The following is a 16,785-nucleotide window of genomic DNA, read 5'->3' as shown; positions in this document are numbered from 1 at the left end:
AAGTATTTTACTGCCTCAATGGCAAAGGCTTACTTTTTACACAAAGAAAAAATGCTTCAGATCAGCACAGCCACCCCACACTCCTCCGCCCGCTCCACTCCATCCTCCTCTCCTACCCTTTCCTACTCAACTCTCCCCTGATCAAATATTTTTGTTTGCTAAAAAAAGGGGGGGGTGTGGAAGACGAATGTTCTCTTCCACAGTGGACAGTCTGTTATAACTGGTTTGACTTTAGTTGGCTCCTTCTTTCCTCACACATCCAGGGAACAGCCAGACTTACCTCTGATTGAACCTGCTAAATAAGCCTTCCTGACATCGTAGTCCTTAACCAGGAAGGAGCCGTTCTCTTCACTTTGGCAGATGCCCTTGGTGAGGACGGTGATGTAGCCCTCCAGCATCTTCACGGGACTGCCATGTCTCAGATACATCCTGCAAGACAAAAGAATCAGAGGCATTCAAGATATCCTGTGAGAACAATTCTATTCCATACGGGGCAAGTGGCGGACATGACAGAGGGTGATAAATACCGTAAAGAATTCCCTGAGGGGAGATAAGTGACTGAAATATAAATCAGAACAACCAATCATCTATCTACCTGAAGTCGTTAACATGATGACTGCTAATTTTAAATACAAGTTAACTTGGAGTAGGCGATCTATAGATACCCACAAATGACCTCATTCACCTTCTTCGGGGTTATAGTGCCTTTAACTCTTTGAGGGCTGAATATTTTTTCCAAAAATCAGTTTCTGAAAAGCAACGGTTTCACACAGAAATCAACATAAAACGTCTGTTGCTGCATGCTGTGGCTGCCAGTTTGCCAAGAATGTCCAGCTGGTTTGCAGCCAGACTGTTGTGAAGGATGGCCGGCCATTTATCCTGGCCAATACCCCCAAGCCGCCAGGTGGAGCCCTCCTTGCAGCATGGAGGTCCCCAGAAGACCAGCCGTGGGGGCGACAGGAGGGAGCTGCAGGGAGGACCGAGGGCTTCTTCGTGCCCTGTGACCCGGAGGTTCGTCATAGGAAGAGCGACGGACTTCCGGGTTGAAGAAAAGGACTATTTACCCTGACCCGGAAGGAATAAGGACTTGTGGACTGTTGGGCAGAAACACCTCCGGGTCAGGGAGTATAAAAGGACTATGGGAACTCACAGACAATGAGCTGAGCTGGGTGGAAGGGTGGCAACGCGTCTGGGAGCTGGAGGATTGGTTTATTGATAATTATTGTGATTTATATGAGTATTGTGGTGGAGAGTGTGCTTTGTACACTGTGGCGACAAAATAAAGTCAACTTGAGGACTTTTACCTGGTGTCTGGAGTCGTGGACAGGGGTTCAAGGGAGCGAGAGCGCCCCCTATCGTTCACACTGTCTTTGTGTGGCTGGGAGGGCGGCAGCAGCAGCAGTGGCCACAGTCACAGTGCATTGCAATGTGGTTTCTACTTCTTATCATTGTTAAGTGGCAGTTCTACCTGGTGAACATTGTCAGTACCACGATTAGCTGGGGACCAATCGGCTGAAGCTGGAAGTTCACATTCGTTTTCAATCACTTGTATCAAAATCAGAGTCCAACAAGTCATAGTCCAGTTCAGTGATAACATGCAAAATGTCGACTGCGGAGCATTTCGTTTTACGCATTCGCTTTGATCTCTCGCCAGATGTTAGTCCCATTTTTGCCGTTGCTTGTGCCTTGCTACTCACAAAAGCGCAGGAACTCTCGGTCAGACCAAAGAATCTAATGTTCCTTCAGACAACGAGAGTCCAACTAAAACATAACAGTTGGTTTTGTCACAGTTTACAGCTGATTACCATTCTTCTTTTTGACAAAAGTCGACAAGAGCCCTGAAAGAGTTAATTAGCACACACCACAAATGCCTTGGAATGGACAAGTCGAGAATGATGCCATTCATTGAGTGAGCGAGTGTGTCACAGGGGATGACGTAGATGTTGCAGACTGCAGTTCCACTCTACTGAATTTGTTTCAATCAGTTGACACTTCCGCTCTTAGACTTAAGTGCCAGGCCACTTGTGGACTGTGCCAAGTGTTGCAAACTTATTTTAAATAATTGTAATCATCCTCTCATTCTCAGGCGCCGCCGTGAGTGGCAGCCTTTCCAGCAGCTCCGTGTACGACTTTATCTTTCTACCTTTTTCTCGATTTTACTGATCACTCCTATCACTTTCTTTTATGTGGACTCGTTCCCTGGACATGGATGTGAATTTCCCCTTGGGATTAATAAAGTATCTATCTATCTATCTATCTATCTATCTACTGAAATCATTCTGCAAAGGCAACATCAGGCCTAATAAACAGGCTTGTTGTCATTTTTTTGAAAAGAGTGCAGTGAAATTCATATGGACATATGGTGTCGCGTGTTGATGAACATTTCACTGCATTCTCTACACATTCTCCCAGTGCCAACATAAGTGAGTTGACTCCCTGACCTCAAATCTTCGGTCTTCCTTACCTAAGAACGTATTTATAATAAACACATGCAACTTAGATTAGAGATACATTTTAAAGAAGAGCTGTTAATGATGCAGGTTTACACGCGTAAGTAAGACATTTGAGTGGCAGCCTGATGGCACAAACATTGGCACAAACAGACAAAGGCATGAAAGCGCACACAGGGTGAAGTGAGTGAAGGAGACACCAAGATCAGAATTCATCAATCAGACTGCTACAAACTCAGGCTGTGGGCAAGGCCTGGCAGAAACTACCACCCAGATTGGCAAATCTATGTCATCCGCAGTTCCAATCCCAAGGTACTGTATAAAACACGTCATTGATTAAGTAACGAGAAGCATGAGCAGTAGCCCAAAAGAGAAAGACTGAGAGACGGTACCTGCACAAGATGTGGCCAAAGGCAGCATACTTCTCAGGATTGAAATCTTTAGCAGTAAGGACGACGGAAAAATGAGTGACCTGTTCAGAGAGGAGGAGAACAACAATTAGGCAATTTCATGAGACAAGAGCATCAGCAACCAGAACTCTTTGTCAGCCCCTCATCTTTCCACGGCCATGTTCTTAAGATGTGGCCAACATCATTGGCACCTTTTCATTTTAAGCCTATCATGAACAACATCTTCAGAAGTATTTGGAAACCTAATAACTTCTGACCCCCAGAGTATTTGAATAGGAGGTCCAGTGTTATGCCACCAAAAAGAATCCAGAACTGAACTTTACGAATACCAGTACCTTGACACACAAGGTGATAAAGAATACCAGAAGACATGATAAAGGTGAGGGGCAGCCACCCTTATAATGCATCCTGGCTGCTAAAGTTGAAATTGTTGAACAGAGATGTTCACAAGACTATGTCCAAAACAGAACTGATCAATGACAAGAAAGATGGCAGCTTTAAAGGCCCATTCAGGAAGTGACGTCATCATTAGGGCTGGAACCGGTAGTGACATCAGCTTTGGGGCCGGACCCAGAAGTGATGTCGACAGGACTGGAAATGACATCATCGAGGGTGCCGGAACCTGTCGGGATTTCCCAGGAATGGTCTGCAAGTTACTGAGAAAGACAGTCCGCACACTCTGCCGCCCCCTGGTCGGTGGTGGTATTACAATTACAGTGGTGCCTTGGTTTGCGAGAACTCGTTCTGGTAACATGCTTGTAATCCAAAGCACTCATATATCAAAGCGAATGTCCCCATAAGAAATAATGGAAGCTCAGATGATCTGCTCCACAACCCAAAAATATTCATATAAAAATGACGAATACAAAATATAAAGTAAAAATACATCAAACTAATTAGCGGACACTTTTACTTTGAAAAGAATTGTGGCTGGAGTGAGGGAGAAGAGGAGGAGGAGGGTTATTGTGCAGGACGACTTTCATCCTAACTAACGGAATTCCTGCTGTCTGTTGGCTCACTGACAGTTGCTTTTGCCTCCTTTTGAGGATTTCGCGGAAATGTGACATTGCATATCGCTTGCACACAAAATTAAAAAAATGCTTTATGCACGCACACAAGTGGTCACCATGCTATAGTAAACAGTGTCCACTCGTACGGATGTTGACTATATGAGTGAGACACGCCGACTGAGACCGAGCATGGGAGACGATTACCCACAATCCCATGAAGAGAGAACCACCGTCGGCTCAGTTGTGATCACGTGACGCTCGGCAGGCGAAGCATATACGGACTACTCGTATCGCAAGACCTCGCTCGTTTATCAAGTTCAAATTTATTAAAAATGTTTGCTTGTCTTGCAAAACACTCGCAGACCAAGTTACTCGCAATCCAAGGTTTTACTGTACTCCTGCCTCCTAGTCGCACGTGTGTGACAATATACATTTATTATGGATTTTTAAAAATGCTGCTGTCATCGCTGACTTGAGCTTCGGCTTGTCTTAATTGCCTAGCAGACAAGCTGTGCACACCTGGTAGGCACTAAAGATCCGAAGGCTACCTTATGTGCACAACATTTCAGAATAAGAGAGACTTTGAGGAACGTAAAGTGGGACATATTAAACATTCCTGTACTCAGCTGGTGGCACTGCAATCACTACCATCAAAGAAGCGATCTAACACCGTATCGGAGGAACAACACGCCCGAGGGTGGCAGGGGCAAAGATCTACAGTCAGGAAAACGTATGATGGAAATGAACTGGCCAGCCTCCATCACCTTTTAAGTTGAAAGAACTATCACCTCTCGTGGCGAGCTATGGCGTGTTTGGGTACTGCAGAGAAGAGGATCACACCTGCCATTTCAAAATATTCAATGCTGGACGTAGTACATCAGATACGACCGGACAGACTGGAAAAAGCAGCAGGCGGTCTGGACTTATGTGAATATGATGTACTAAATAAGTGAGCACAACAATAATCCAAAAGAAAATGCTAAGCTGTCCACTTGGGGACTACCAGGGGCCTCATGTATGAACAAAAATGTTGCGTCCACCCGTTTCCAGGCTCACTTTGAGATGTACAGTTGTGCTTGAAAGTTTGTGAACCCTTTAGAATTTTTCATATTTCTGCTCATATATGACCTAAAACATCATCAGATTGTCACTCAAGTCCTAAAAGTAGATAAAGAGAAACCAGTTAAACAAGTGAGACAAAAATATTATACTTAGTCATTTATTTATTGAGGAAAATGACCGAATACTCCATATTGGTGAGTGGCTAAAGTATGTGAACCTCACGGATGATCAGTTAGTTCGAAGGTGAGGTGTCAGGTGTTTTCAACCAATGGGATGCCAATCAGGTGTGAGTGGGCACCCTGTGTGATTTAAAGAACAGGATCTATCAAAGTCTGCTCTTCACAACACATGTCTGTGGAAGTGTATCATGGCACAAACAAAGGAGATTTCTGAGGACCTCACAAAAAGAGTTGTTGATGATCAGGCTGGAAAAGGTTACAAAACCATCTCTAAAGAGTTTGGACTCCACCACTCCAAGAGCAAGGCACACGTGTAATAGTCGGCGAGGTCACAAAGGACCCCAACTCAAGGCCTCTCTCACATTGGCTAATGTTCATGTTCATGAGTCCACCATCAGGAGAACACTGAACAACAATGGTGTGCATGGCAGGGTTGCAAGGAGAAAGCCACTGCTCTCCAAAAGAAACATTGCTGCTCGTCTGCAGTTTGCTGAAGATCACGTGGACAAACCAGAAGGCTATTGGAAGAAAGTTTTGTGGACGGATGAGACCAAAATAGAACTTTTTGGTTTAAATGAAAAGCGTTATGTTTGGAGAAAGGAAAACACTGCATTCCAGCAGAAGAACCTTATCCCATCTGTGAAACATGGTGGTGGGAGTATCAGGGTTTGGGCCTGTTTTGCTGCATCTGGGCCAGGACGGCTTGCCTTCATTGATGGAACAATGAATTCTGAATGATATCAAAGAATTCTAAAGGAAAATGTCAGGACATCTGACCATGAACTGAATCACTCAAGAGAAGGTGGGTCATGCAGCAAGACAACGACCCTAAGCACACAAGTCGTTCTACCAAAGAATGGTTAAAGAAGAATAAAGTGAATGTTCTGGAATGGCCAAGTCAAAGTACTGACCTTAATCCAATCGAAATGTTGTGGAAGGACCTGAAGAGAGCAGTTCATGTGAGGAAACCCACCAACATCCCAGAGTTGAAGCTGTTCTGTACGGAGGAATGGGCGAAAATTCCTCCAAGCCGGTGTGCAGGAATGATCAGAAGTTACCGGAAACGTTTAGGAGGTCACAGCAGATACTGAAAGGAGAGGTTCACATACTTCTGCGACTCACAAATATGTAATATTCAATCATTTTCCTCAATAAATAAATGACCAAGTATAATATTTTTGTCTCATTTGTTTAACTGGTTTCTCTTTATCTACTTTTAGGACTTGAGTGAAAGTCTGATGATGTTTTAGGTCATATTTATACAGAAATATAGAAAATTCTAAAGGGTTCACAAACTTTCAAGCACAACTGTAAGGTTAGTGGTGGATTTTAGGAGGCCCAGGCCCCTCATGGACCCCGTGATCATCAGAGGTGACTGTTCAGAGGGTGCAGACCTATAAATATCTGGGAGTGCAGCTGGATGATAAATTGGACTGGACTGCCAATACTGATGATCTGTGCAAGCGAGGACAGAGCCGACTATACTTCCTTAGAAGGCTGGCGTCCTTCAACATCTGTAATAAGATGCTGAAGATGTTCTACCAGACGGTTGTGGCGAGCGCCCTCTTCTACGCGGTGGTGTGCTGAGGAGGCAGCATAAAGAAGAGGGACGCCTCACGCCTGGACAAACTGGTGAGGGAGGCAGGCTCTATTGTAGGCACGGAGCTGGGCAGTTTGACATCCGTGGCAGAGCGACGGGCACTGAGCAGACTCCTGTCAATCATGGAGAATCCACTAAACAGGATCATCTCCAGACAGAGGAGCAGCTTCAGCGACAGACAGACTGCTGTCACTGTCCTGCTCCACTGACAGACTGAGGAGACCCCACACTATGTGACTCTTCAAATTCACCCGGGGGGGTAAACGTTAATATTATACAAAGTTATTGTTATACCTGCATTGTTATCACTCTTTAATTTAATATTGTTCTTTATTAGTTTGCTGCTGCTGGAGTTTGTGAATTTCCCCTTGGGATTAATAAGGTATCTATCAACAGTATTTATGTATTTTGACCAGCTTTAAGTTTTACTCTGTTGGCCATGCTCTCTTTCTCAGGGGTGGGGGTTGGGTTTTTTGTTTTCAATCCTATTTTTTGTAAAAATCTGTATGGAATGATGACAATAAAATCAATAAAAATAAAAAAAAATAAAAAGAAGTACACAAGTACCGAAATAAAAAAATTAAAAAAAGAGTTCAAGGTGTCCCCCTGGCCTCCTAGTTCCCCAGATGTTGATCCACTCAAAGATCTGTGAGATGTGTTGGAACAACAAGTCTGAAATGAAGCCAAGTCACCACACAAGTTACAGGAGCTCAGAAGATCTGCTGCTAATGTCGTGGTGCCAGGCACCACAGGACACTTTCAGTGGTCTTGTAGAGTCCATGCCTACGTGGACTGGCACATGAAGGACCAACAGCGTACCAGGCAGGTTATCATGCTTTGGCTCTTTAGTGTATCTGGCATGCTGTGTTGGTCTTTTTCTTGGTATTGTTTTATTGTCAACCCGTTCCAAGAGGTCATGCAAAGAAAGAGCAGACACAATAGAACTGAACTCGACTGCTCGATAATTGAAATGATAATGCAGACTAAGCCACAGTGCTCAGAATGTCCTACTTACTGGAATAATTAAGATACCGGGATTAAACTGAAACGGTTTATGCCATTTTTGTGAGTGAGCCTTTTATAAATGTTATTTGTATGTAAGCCTTTTGTAACGACATACTTTGCATTATTTAGGTATTTATTACCAGTGTTGTTCAATTATTTATTGACCCCACATCTCTAAGAGGTGAAACCCCCAACCCACCTCTCCATCAGAAACCAATGCTACCTAGGGGGACACTAACACGCACACCCACCATCTCCCTGGCATCGCTCACCTTTTTCAAAGTGGCCTGGTCCTGCGCCTCGGCCGTAGTGATGTAGTACCAGAGCCTTCGGAACTGGCCGAACACAAAGGTGTGCAGCGCCCCCTTCTTGTCAGTCAGGCAGCACTTGCGTAGCAGCAGCTCTCGCAGCTCGGCACTTACGGAGGGGTAGCACCAGACCCACAGGGAGTCGCCATTGGTGTCTTTCTCTAAGGCAGAAAAGAGATCAGCGTGAGACTGGAGCCATGATGTGACATGAACGGTGCACGAGGACATGAAGATCATCACATAACGCACCGTTATAAAGCCTGAGCAGAATCTCCTGTGACTTGTACTCCACACATCAAGGCGCTATATAACCCTAACAGTCTGTTAGCCTTCTTAATGGCTTCTCAACACTGTCTGGAGGTTGATAGCTTAGAGTCCACTATGATTCCTAAATCCATCTCAAAAGGTGGACTCTCGATTTTCTGACCCCCATTGTGTATTCAAACCTCACATTTTTACTTCCTGTGTGTAATTCTTTACATTTACTGACATTAAATGTTATCTGCCACAAATCTGCCCAAACCTGTCTGCTGTCCAAGTCCTTCTGAGATGATATAACGGATTACAAATTATCTGCTAATCCACCTATCTTGGTATCATCTGCTAACTCGACCAGCGTGTTCCTTATATTCCTATCTAAATCATTTATAGATATTAAAAATAGCAGCTGCCCTATCACTGCCCCCTGCTGGTCACCACTCTTAACATCAGCCAGTTCCTCACACCATCACCCTCTGCTTCCTGTCTCTGAGCCAATTCTGCACCCACCACACCCTGAACTGCCACTTCTTTTAGTTTGATGCCCACCCTCTCATGTGGCACCTCATCAAATGCCTTCTGAAAGTCCAGATAAATAATCTCATCTGCTCCTCTCTGGTCGTATCCTTTTGTTTCCTCCTCATAGAATTCCAGCCTGTTAGTAAAACACGACCTCCCTCTTCTGACCCCAGGCTGTCTGTTCCTAATAACTCCTGTTCTTGCCATGTGTTGCTCAATCTTATCCTTAATAATTCCTTCCATTAATTTTCCTGTGATGCCCGTTAAGCTTACTGGCCTGTAGTTGCTCTCATCTGCCCTGTCACCCTTTTTTATATAACATGATGATATTTGCAATAAATGTCACAGAAGTCTCTGACTGTCTTAATTGAGTTCACTAAGAATGTACCAGTATCTGTATTTGAGGGTCCACACTTACTGCCAGTGCCTTGCTGCCTCTGAAAAAATTGAAGCAACTCAGCCAAGAACTCAAAAAAAAGAAATACACAAATGGTGGAGCTCCTTAGGAACTATTTTGAAACAACTGAAGACTTCTGACCAAACAACCGCACAAAAATACAAATAGCGAGGGACCACACAAACACTGCGTTGTTTAGAAAGAAGGCTCAAATGAACTCCTAGGGATGAGCAAACTTTGTTGCAAAAAGTTCACCTGAACCTCAAGGAGGATTGCACGGTAAAAACGGCATTGGAAAAGTACCAAGAAACCCAAATTGTACAATAGAACAGAATCAGCATTTTTGGATTTCGACATGACCATGGCTTCACTGGGCAATGATTTCTTTGACACAATCAGGACTTCGTGGCTATCAAGAGGGATGCAGAATGTGTGCGGTGCAGTGGCACTGCTCATCACCAAAGCTGGAGTAAGATGGCAGGTTTTGGAGTTAACCGTTATTTGCTTTGGAGGTCTGAACTGAGCCTTAATTAACAGGTAGAAAATGCGTTATTAGTTGTGGTAATTTCACTTCAAACACCCCTGGTATTTTATATGGTGGTCCACAAGGGTCTCTTCTGGGTCCGCTGCTCTTTTCAATGTCCATGCTACCATGAGGTCAGATCATCTCGGGGCATAACATCATCCACCACAGCCCTGCTGACGACACACACCTGTATTTATCAATAGCGCCTGATGACCCTGACTCTCTTGGTTCACTGACCACAATGTCTTACTTGTGTTTGAGTGGATGAGTAGGAATTTTCTCAAAATAAATAAGGAGAAAACAGAAATTTTAGTGATTGGCAAAAACGGATATAATGAGGGAGGGTATTAAAAATAAACTTGATCCATTAGGATCCATGACAGAGGTAAAGAATTGAGGGCTAACTATTGACTCGGACCTGAATTTTAAATCACATATTAATTAGATCACTAGGACGGCATTTTTCCACTTTGTTCACAAAAGTTAGACCTCTTATAACATTGCAAGATGCTGAGAAATGAGTTCACGCGTTTGTTTTCAGTCGACTAGATTACTGTAATGCACTCCTCTCAGGACCACCCAAAAAAAGACATAAATCACTTGCAACGAGTGCAGAATGGAGCTGCTACAATCTTAACTAGGAAAAGAAAATCCGAGCACATCACCCCAGTCTGAGCGTCACTACACTGGTTACCGGTGCCATTTAGAATTGACTTGTATTATAAACACTGCCGATGGTTCACAAAGCCTTCAATCATCTGCTCCATCCTATATCTCTGAATGCCTCTCACCTTAAACTCCAAATCGTAACCTTAGATCTTCAAATGAGGGTCTGCTTAGAATTCTAACAGCCAAACTTAAAAGAAGTGGCGAGGCGGGCAGGCGACCTTCTGCTGTTGTGCACCTAAAATATGGAATACGAGTTTACTGATAGAAATTCACCAGGCTGATACGGTGGAGCTCTTTAAAAAACTGCTAAACACCCATTACTTGAACATGGCTTTCTCGCATAGCTTCATTTTAGTGTAACCCTGATATTCTGTATATTCATTTAATTTTAATTTTTTCCATGGCTCCACAATCTGTACTAACCCCTATTTTCTCTGCTGTTCTCTTTCTGGTTTTCTGTGGTGTGATCTGTGATGTCTTTACATTGATGGACTGAAGGCCAGAGGTCCACATGACCAGCATCATCTAATTCTTCCACATGAAGACTGAAAACCAGGAGGACTGATTGAGATCATTTATTTTAGGGGGGCCAGGTGGTCTCGGAACCCCTGCAGATTTTGTTTTATTTTTTCAGCCCTCTGTAGTTTTTTTTTTTTTGTTGTTGTTGTTTCTTCTGTCCTCTCAGCCATTGGACCTTACTTTATTCTTTGTTATTTAGTATTGCCTACTTTTTTATACATTTTTCTTTCTTCATCATGTAAAGCACTTTGAGCTACAGCATTTGTATGAAAATGTGCTCTAGAAATAAATGTTGATTTTGCTGTTGTTGAATGCTAGTAAAATCACCAAACTCAGAATTTGAATGCCAGTCCAACACTTGACCTTAAGACAACTTCAAAGGAACTGGCAGACGAGCTGGGGGCATCCAGTACCAAAGTATCAACATTCACCATGTAGACCTCAGTGCTTCATTGCCATGGCCTGAATGGCTGCTGCACCAGGAAGAAGCTCCAACTTCAAGTTGGCCATCAAATACGGAAGTCCACCAGGACAAAGACAGGGGATTCATGTATAACGCCGTGCATAGAACTCACACTATAACATGGCGTACGGACAAAATTGGAAATGTGCTTACATACAAAAAAATCCAGATGCATAAATCTGTGCGTACGCCAACTTCTATGTTCTTTCGCTCCGTAAATCCCAGTCAGCGTGAAGAGTAACGCTCGTGCACGCGCCTGCTGTCCCACCCCAACTTCTGCCAGAATTACGCCTCCTTGAATATGTAAATCAATAAAAATAGCCCTTAAGCTCAGCCTTCTGTGAAAAGACAATGGCAAAAGCACGGGGGAAAATAGAAGAATTTCAGCGAATACCAAGTGGAGGCAAAGGAAAACGTAAACAGTGACATAAACAACAAAAGCAAGTTGATGGAGTGACAAAGCGTGTCGGAGAAACTCGAAAGCTCAAGTTCACAGAGTCGCACGGTGCCTGAAATAAAAAAGTAGTCACATATCAAAGTCGGCGTGAAGAGGCGAGTCGTAGCCCAGAGTCCGAGTCTCATCTGAAAGCTTATTAGGGTACAGAGAAAAAAAATAGGCACACAGTGGGAAAAGCAGCATGAAGCGTCAACTTTAATCTCTAAATTTCACTTTAATCACGTAGTTTATTGTGTCATTAGAGCATCATAAACGTCATCTTACAATCGTTTCATTTACTAGTTTCTCAAATCCCATCGTAACTAAAGTAGCACATTAAATGCTTTGTTTGTACTTTGGGGCTTTCTCTTCCTCTGACAGGACACAGAATCCATTACAGTCGTGATATTACAGCTCTCTGAATAATTAAATGTTATCTGAATTAAATTAAATTAAAATTATGTTTGCAAGAAACGTTCCATACGCACAACTGAGGCCCCTGTTTGTATGTATGCCAGCTTTGTAAATCTGACCCCCTGGCGTGGCCGAGTCCAGATGTCAGTCCAGTGGAGGCTGGTGGCCGGACTTGACCAAAGCTGGTCACTCAGGATCACGACGTCACCAGACAGAGCTTAAGAGTGGAGAAGATGGCAGCACTAACGGGTTGGTGGGTTGCCCGAGCACACAAGGCTGTCATGGCTGACAACTACTAAACACCCACGTGACGCTAACGTCGTCAATTATTTTGTGTTGATTTAGGTCAGTTGTCACATGGACATCACAGCGTCTTTGTCTGTTGATGAGTGTCCAATACGACAAATTAAATCCATTGTTTTGAGAGCGTCGATTTGTTTCAAAACTAGATCTGTAAAACTTGACTTGCTTGTATGGAATGTTACTTGATTTTAATAAATGTAATAAATGCAATAAATAAATCCATTGATTCAACATTGTAGAACGATAAAACATGAAAAGAGAGGTGAACCCGGTGTTTTGCCTCTAAATATTTTTGCAAAATTTGACGTATGCCTTGTATTCTCTCAAACTCACGTCATGCAAGTCAGGTTGGCAGGAAGCTGAAGCTTGTCCAGGTCACATTGGCATGGCAGTCCACTATGACGTGTGGGGGCTCCTAGGGGCTTGTCTGCAAGTGGGATGGGGTGCCCGAGCGGAGTCCTCTAAAGGTTAACGCAAGTCACTGGCCTTTCAAAGAGACGGAGCCAGTCCTGTCCTCGCACACATGAATTAGTCTACTTGGTTATCTTCAATCCCAGAGTGCTCTGCTGTCCACACTCGGACCTGCTCACTCCTATTGGGCCTTTCACTGTCTTCCAGTGCCTCACTCCTGCTCCTTTATTCTTTCAGACCCCACACCTACACCTGATGCACCTCAACCACGTCAACACGTGACAGTTTAGGTCAGTCAGTGTTTCCCATCAGCCTGTGTAACATAAACTGGGCTCCAGTTTAATAAAGCCTGTGGTAACAAACTCTCAGGGGCGGATCTGGGTGTGTTCCCAGGGGTCCGTGACGGCAAGGGGCCAACCCGGTGAAATGAACGAGTGTCCACACACAGAAATCATCAAAGGGAGTCTCCTCAATGACAAGGACTTTCTGTCACCCAGACCGCAGCTTGGGACACTCGAGGACTGTGTAAACACAGGGCCGTCTTAACACACTGGGCACGCTGCGCAGTTACCTGGGGGACCCCCGCTAATCTATGGCTGTCGTGACTTGCAGAGTGGTCCCAGTGCACTGCTTGGCCCGGGTGGGGGCCTACACTGCTGTTAAGATGGCCGTGTGTGAGCACCACAAGAACAGGCCGTTGTGCTTCACTCTGTACACCTCTGACTAGAAACAGAACAGCAGGTCAGGCCACTTACAAAAAGTCTCAGATGATTGTGCACTTATGGGGGGCTATTGAGATAAAGGAGAGGAGTCAGGGGGGAGAACTTTGAGAATTGCCTTCAACTTAACACCCACAAAAACAAAGAACTGCTGATTGACTTTCACCACAACAAAGAGCCTCTGTGTCCGGTCACAATTCAGGGAGTCGGTGTGGAGGTGCTAAATCTCACAAGTACTTAGGGGTCCACAACAATGACAGAGTGGACTGGCCTCATAACACGGTGGGATTATGTAAGAAAGGGCAGAGCAGGCGCCTTTCTCTTAGGAGACTGTGCTCCTTTCATTTGGGAAGTGACATCCTTCACATCTTCTACAGCTCTGTGATGGCCGGTGGGGTGTGCTGGGCTGGGGACCTCACTTCAAGAGAGGACCACCAAATTAACAAGACAATTAAAACAGCAGGATCAGTTACAGGATGTGCTCTGGACCCCCTGGAGATGAAAGCAAAGTGGACAGTCATGATGAACAATGCTTCACATCTTCTACAACTCTTGTGATGGCCAGTGCAGTTTTGGATGCTGTGGTGATGTTTACGGGTGACATTGTGGTCTGTAGTGAGAGTAGGGGGCAGGCTGAGGAGACCCTGGAGAGGTGGAGATATGACAGGAGAGGAATGAAGGTCAGTAGGACCACCACGACAGAATACATTTGTGTGAATGAGAGGGAGGTCAGTGGAGTGGTGAGGATGAGAGGTGAGCAGAGATGGCAAAGGTGGAGGAGTTTAAATACTTGGGATCAACAGTACAGAGTAACGGGGAGTGTGGAAGAGAAGTGAAGAAGAGAGAGCAAGCAGGGTGGAGAAGAGTGTCAGGAGTGATTAGTGACAGCAAGCAGGACGGTAGATAGACCAGCTATGTTATATGGGCTGGAGACGGTGGCACAGGAGACACAGCTGGAGGTGACAGAGTTCAAGATGGGTGTGACGAGGATGGACAGGATTAGAAATGAGGACATTAGAGGGTCAGCTCAGGTGGGACGGTTTGGAGACAAAGTCAGAGAGGCGAGACTGTGTTGGTTTAGAGGGATGAGGGGTATATTGGGAGAAGGATGTTAAGGATGGAGCTGCCAGGTAAGAGGAGAGGAAGCACTAAAAGAAGGTCTATGGATGTGCTGAGAGAAGACATGCAGGTGGTGGGTGTGACAGAGCAAGATGACAAGGACTAGATGATATGGAAACAGATGATCTGCTGTGGTGACCACTAACAGGAGGAAAGAAGAAGAAAATGGTGTGCTGGTCCACTAACATCACTTCAAGGGAAGCCCACCAAATAAACTAATTAAAATGGCAATCTTAGGTATGGGACACAATTTTTGATCCCCTGGAGTTAGTAATGGAGGAGATCATGAAGACAAAACTGAGTGCCATTATGAACAATACTGCACATCCTCTCGATGACACACCAACACTGAGGACTTTCAATCATTCAGTAGAAGTGTGTCAAGAAACACGACTTGGGCTCCTTCATACCAACAGCAATACGCCAGTAAAGCACCTCACTGGGACTGGGACTGCCAAGACAGGAATTTCCTTTCTTTTTAAATTTTCTGCTGTGTGTGTTCAGGCAAAAGTGTTTGTCTATCCATCCATCTATTTATTTATTTAAAGAGCTCCTGTAAAAAGGCAGCTTACTTCCTGGTGACAAAGTTCATTGCTACAATTTTTTTTATTTTAAACTTTTTTTTAATATTTCAGAGTTGCTGGAGAACAGAAGACTCAAATTCAGAGGTATCAGATCTGACAAATTAAGCACTGGCTGGGCCTCTTTACGCACACGTGATCATAAAAGGTTCAATTAGAGTGACCAGGTGACCAAATCTGACTGTCTTTGGTGACATGGAATGAAAAATGGAGCACCCGGGAGAAAACCCACACAGTTATGAGGAGAACAAGCAGACTCCACATGAATGCCACACTGGATCTGAGCAACAGCAGCACTAATCACTGTGCCACCATGCCACACTTTGAGAAAAAATAGAGGAGTAAAAAAAGACAGCAATTTGTGATTAAAAACCGAAATACGATAAAAGAGCAAACACCACAAAAAGGTTAATTAAGACCAAAATAAAAAAGAGAGTTAAGAACTTTAAACTTTCCCAGTGATAGAAACTTTTCTAAACGTCTTATAAAACCTGACACTACTGCTGGTCCAGTAACACCACAACTACTGGACCAGCACTTTTCAAAATGTAGAATCAGACAGAAAAAGACCACCTAATTAAACAAGGACTTCAAAAGATTAAACCGGCAACTAACGGCGGGACGCCTGCGGGGCTGAACTTGAGACTCTCCGGTCTTTGCGGCACTTCCCGGTCAAAGGGCCATCTCTCCACCCACACGGCCAACGTCCTCACCGCACTCGTTTAATTGTCCGTTATGAAACATACAAAATGAGTTTCCATCACTGAAACCTTCAATCCCCCATTACTTCCCCCTGTTGCAAGTCGCACCCTCAAACGGAGGCCACCGGTCAGCCTGAAAGAAGGTTTACTTGGCGGGAAGGAGCCGCGTACGAAAGGCCAGTCCGACAGCTCAGAGCTCAAGTTGCTCGAACCCTCACAAAACGAGTAAGAACAACAACAAAATGAAAGTAACGACGGAGGACTTCCTGCTCGTCTTCTCACCGATCAGCCCGACGCTCATCATCAGCTGAACCTCAGTCTCCGCAGCCATGTTGCGGCCCCGCCCACTTAATGCCAGGCGGGTTTTACACAGGCGCGCCGCCGCGGAACACCATCGACATCTACAAAACTAGATCTGCGCTTTACCCGCCGCCATCTTAGGTGAGGGGACGGGAGGCTGCACATGCAAGAGGCATCCAGAAGCACCGCGCTACTTGCTAGGGAGCTGCTTTGCCAGGTTTGGATTGATTTCCTCAGGGACATGGCAGCGGTCTCATATAAACGTGGGGTGACGGAGCATCGCTCAAATGGAGAGCGTTATAGTGGTAAGTGAAGTGAGTTGATGTGAGCAGACACTTAGAAACGCCTTCTGAGAATTAGACCGGGACAAAGCCACCAAGTAATAATGACACTGAAAACAGTTATATCTGTAGTTTAAAGTTTCCT

The 16,785-nt window shown here is 44.6% G+C and overlaps 1 protein-coding gene across 1 annotated transcript in view; it reads right to left on the bottom strand.

Moving 5' to 3' along the window:
• dennd10 (DENN domain containing 10) overlaps window positions 1-16,422 on the bottom strand; it is a 46,048-nt gene extending 29,626 nt beyond the window's left edge. Inside the window, exons 1-4 of the mRNA XM_039743733.1 lie at window positions 16,342-16,422; window positions 7,989-8,185; window positions 2,843-2,922; window positions 281-429 (exon numbers count right to left, since the gene is read on the bottom strand). Of these exons, the coding sequence (XP_039599667.1) occupies window positions 281-429; window positions 2,843-2,922; window positions 7,989-8,185; window positions 16,342-16,390 (475 nt within the window). The 5' untranslated portion in view covers window positions 16,391-16,422. The remainder of the gene's footprint in view (window positions 1-280; window positions 430-2,842; window positions 2,923-7,988; window positions 8,186-16,341) is intronic.
• Between the last annotated feature and the right edge of the window lie 363 nt (window positions 16,423-16,785).

The sequence above is a fragment of the Polypterus senegalus genome, chromosome 1, assembly GCF_016835505.1.
Source record: "Polypterus senegalus isolate Bchr_013 chromosome 1, ASM1683550v1, whole genome shotgun sequence".
In the NCBI taxonomy this organism is placed as follows: domain Eukaryota; kingdom Metazoa; phylum Chordata; class Cladistia; order Polypteriformes; family Polypteridae; genus Polypterus; species Polypterus senegalus.
The sequence above is the reverse complement of the archived record's forward strand: the minus strand, read 5'-3'. Positions and strand labels throughout refer to the sequence as shown.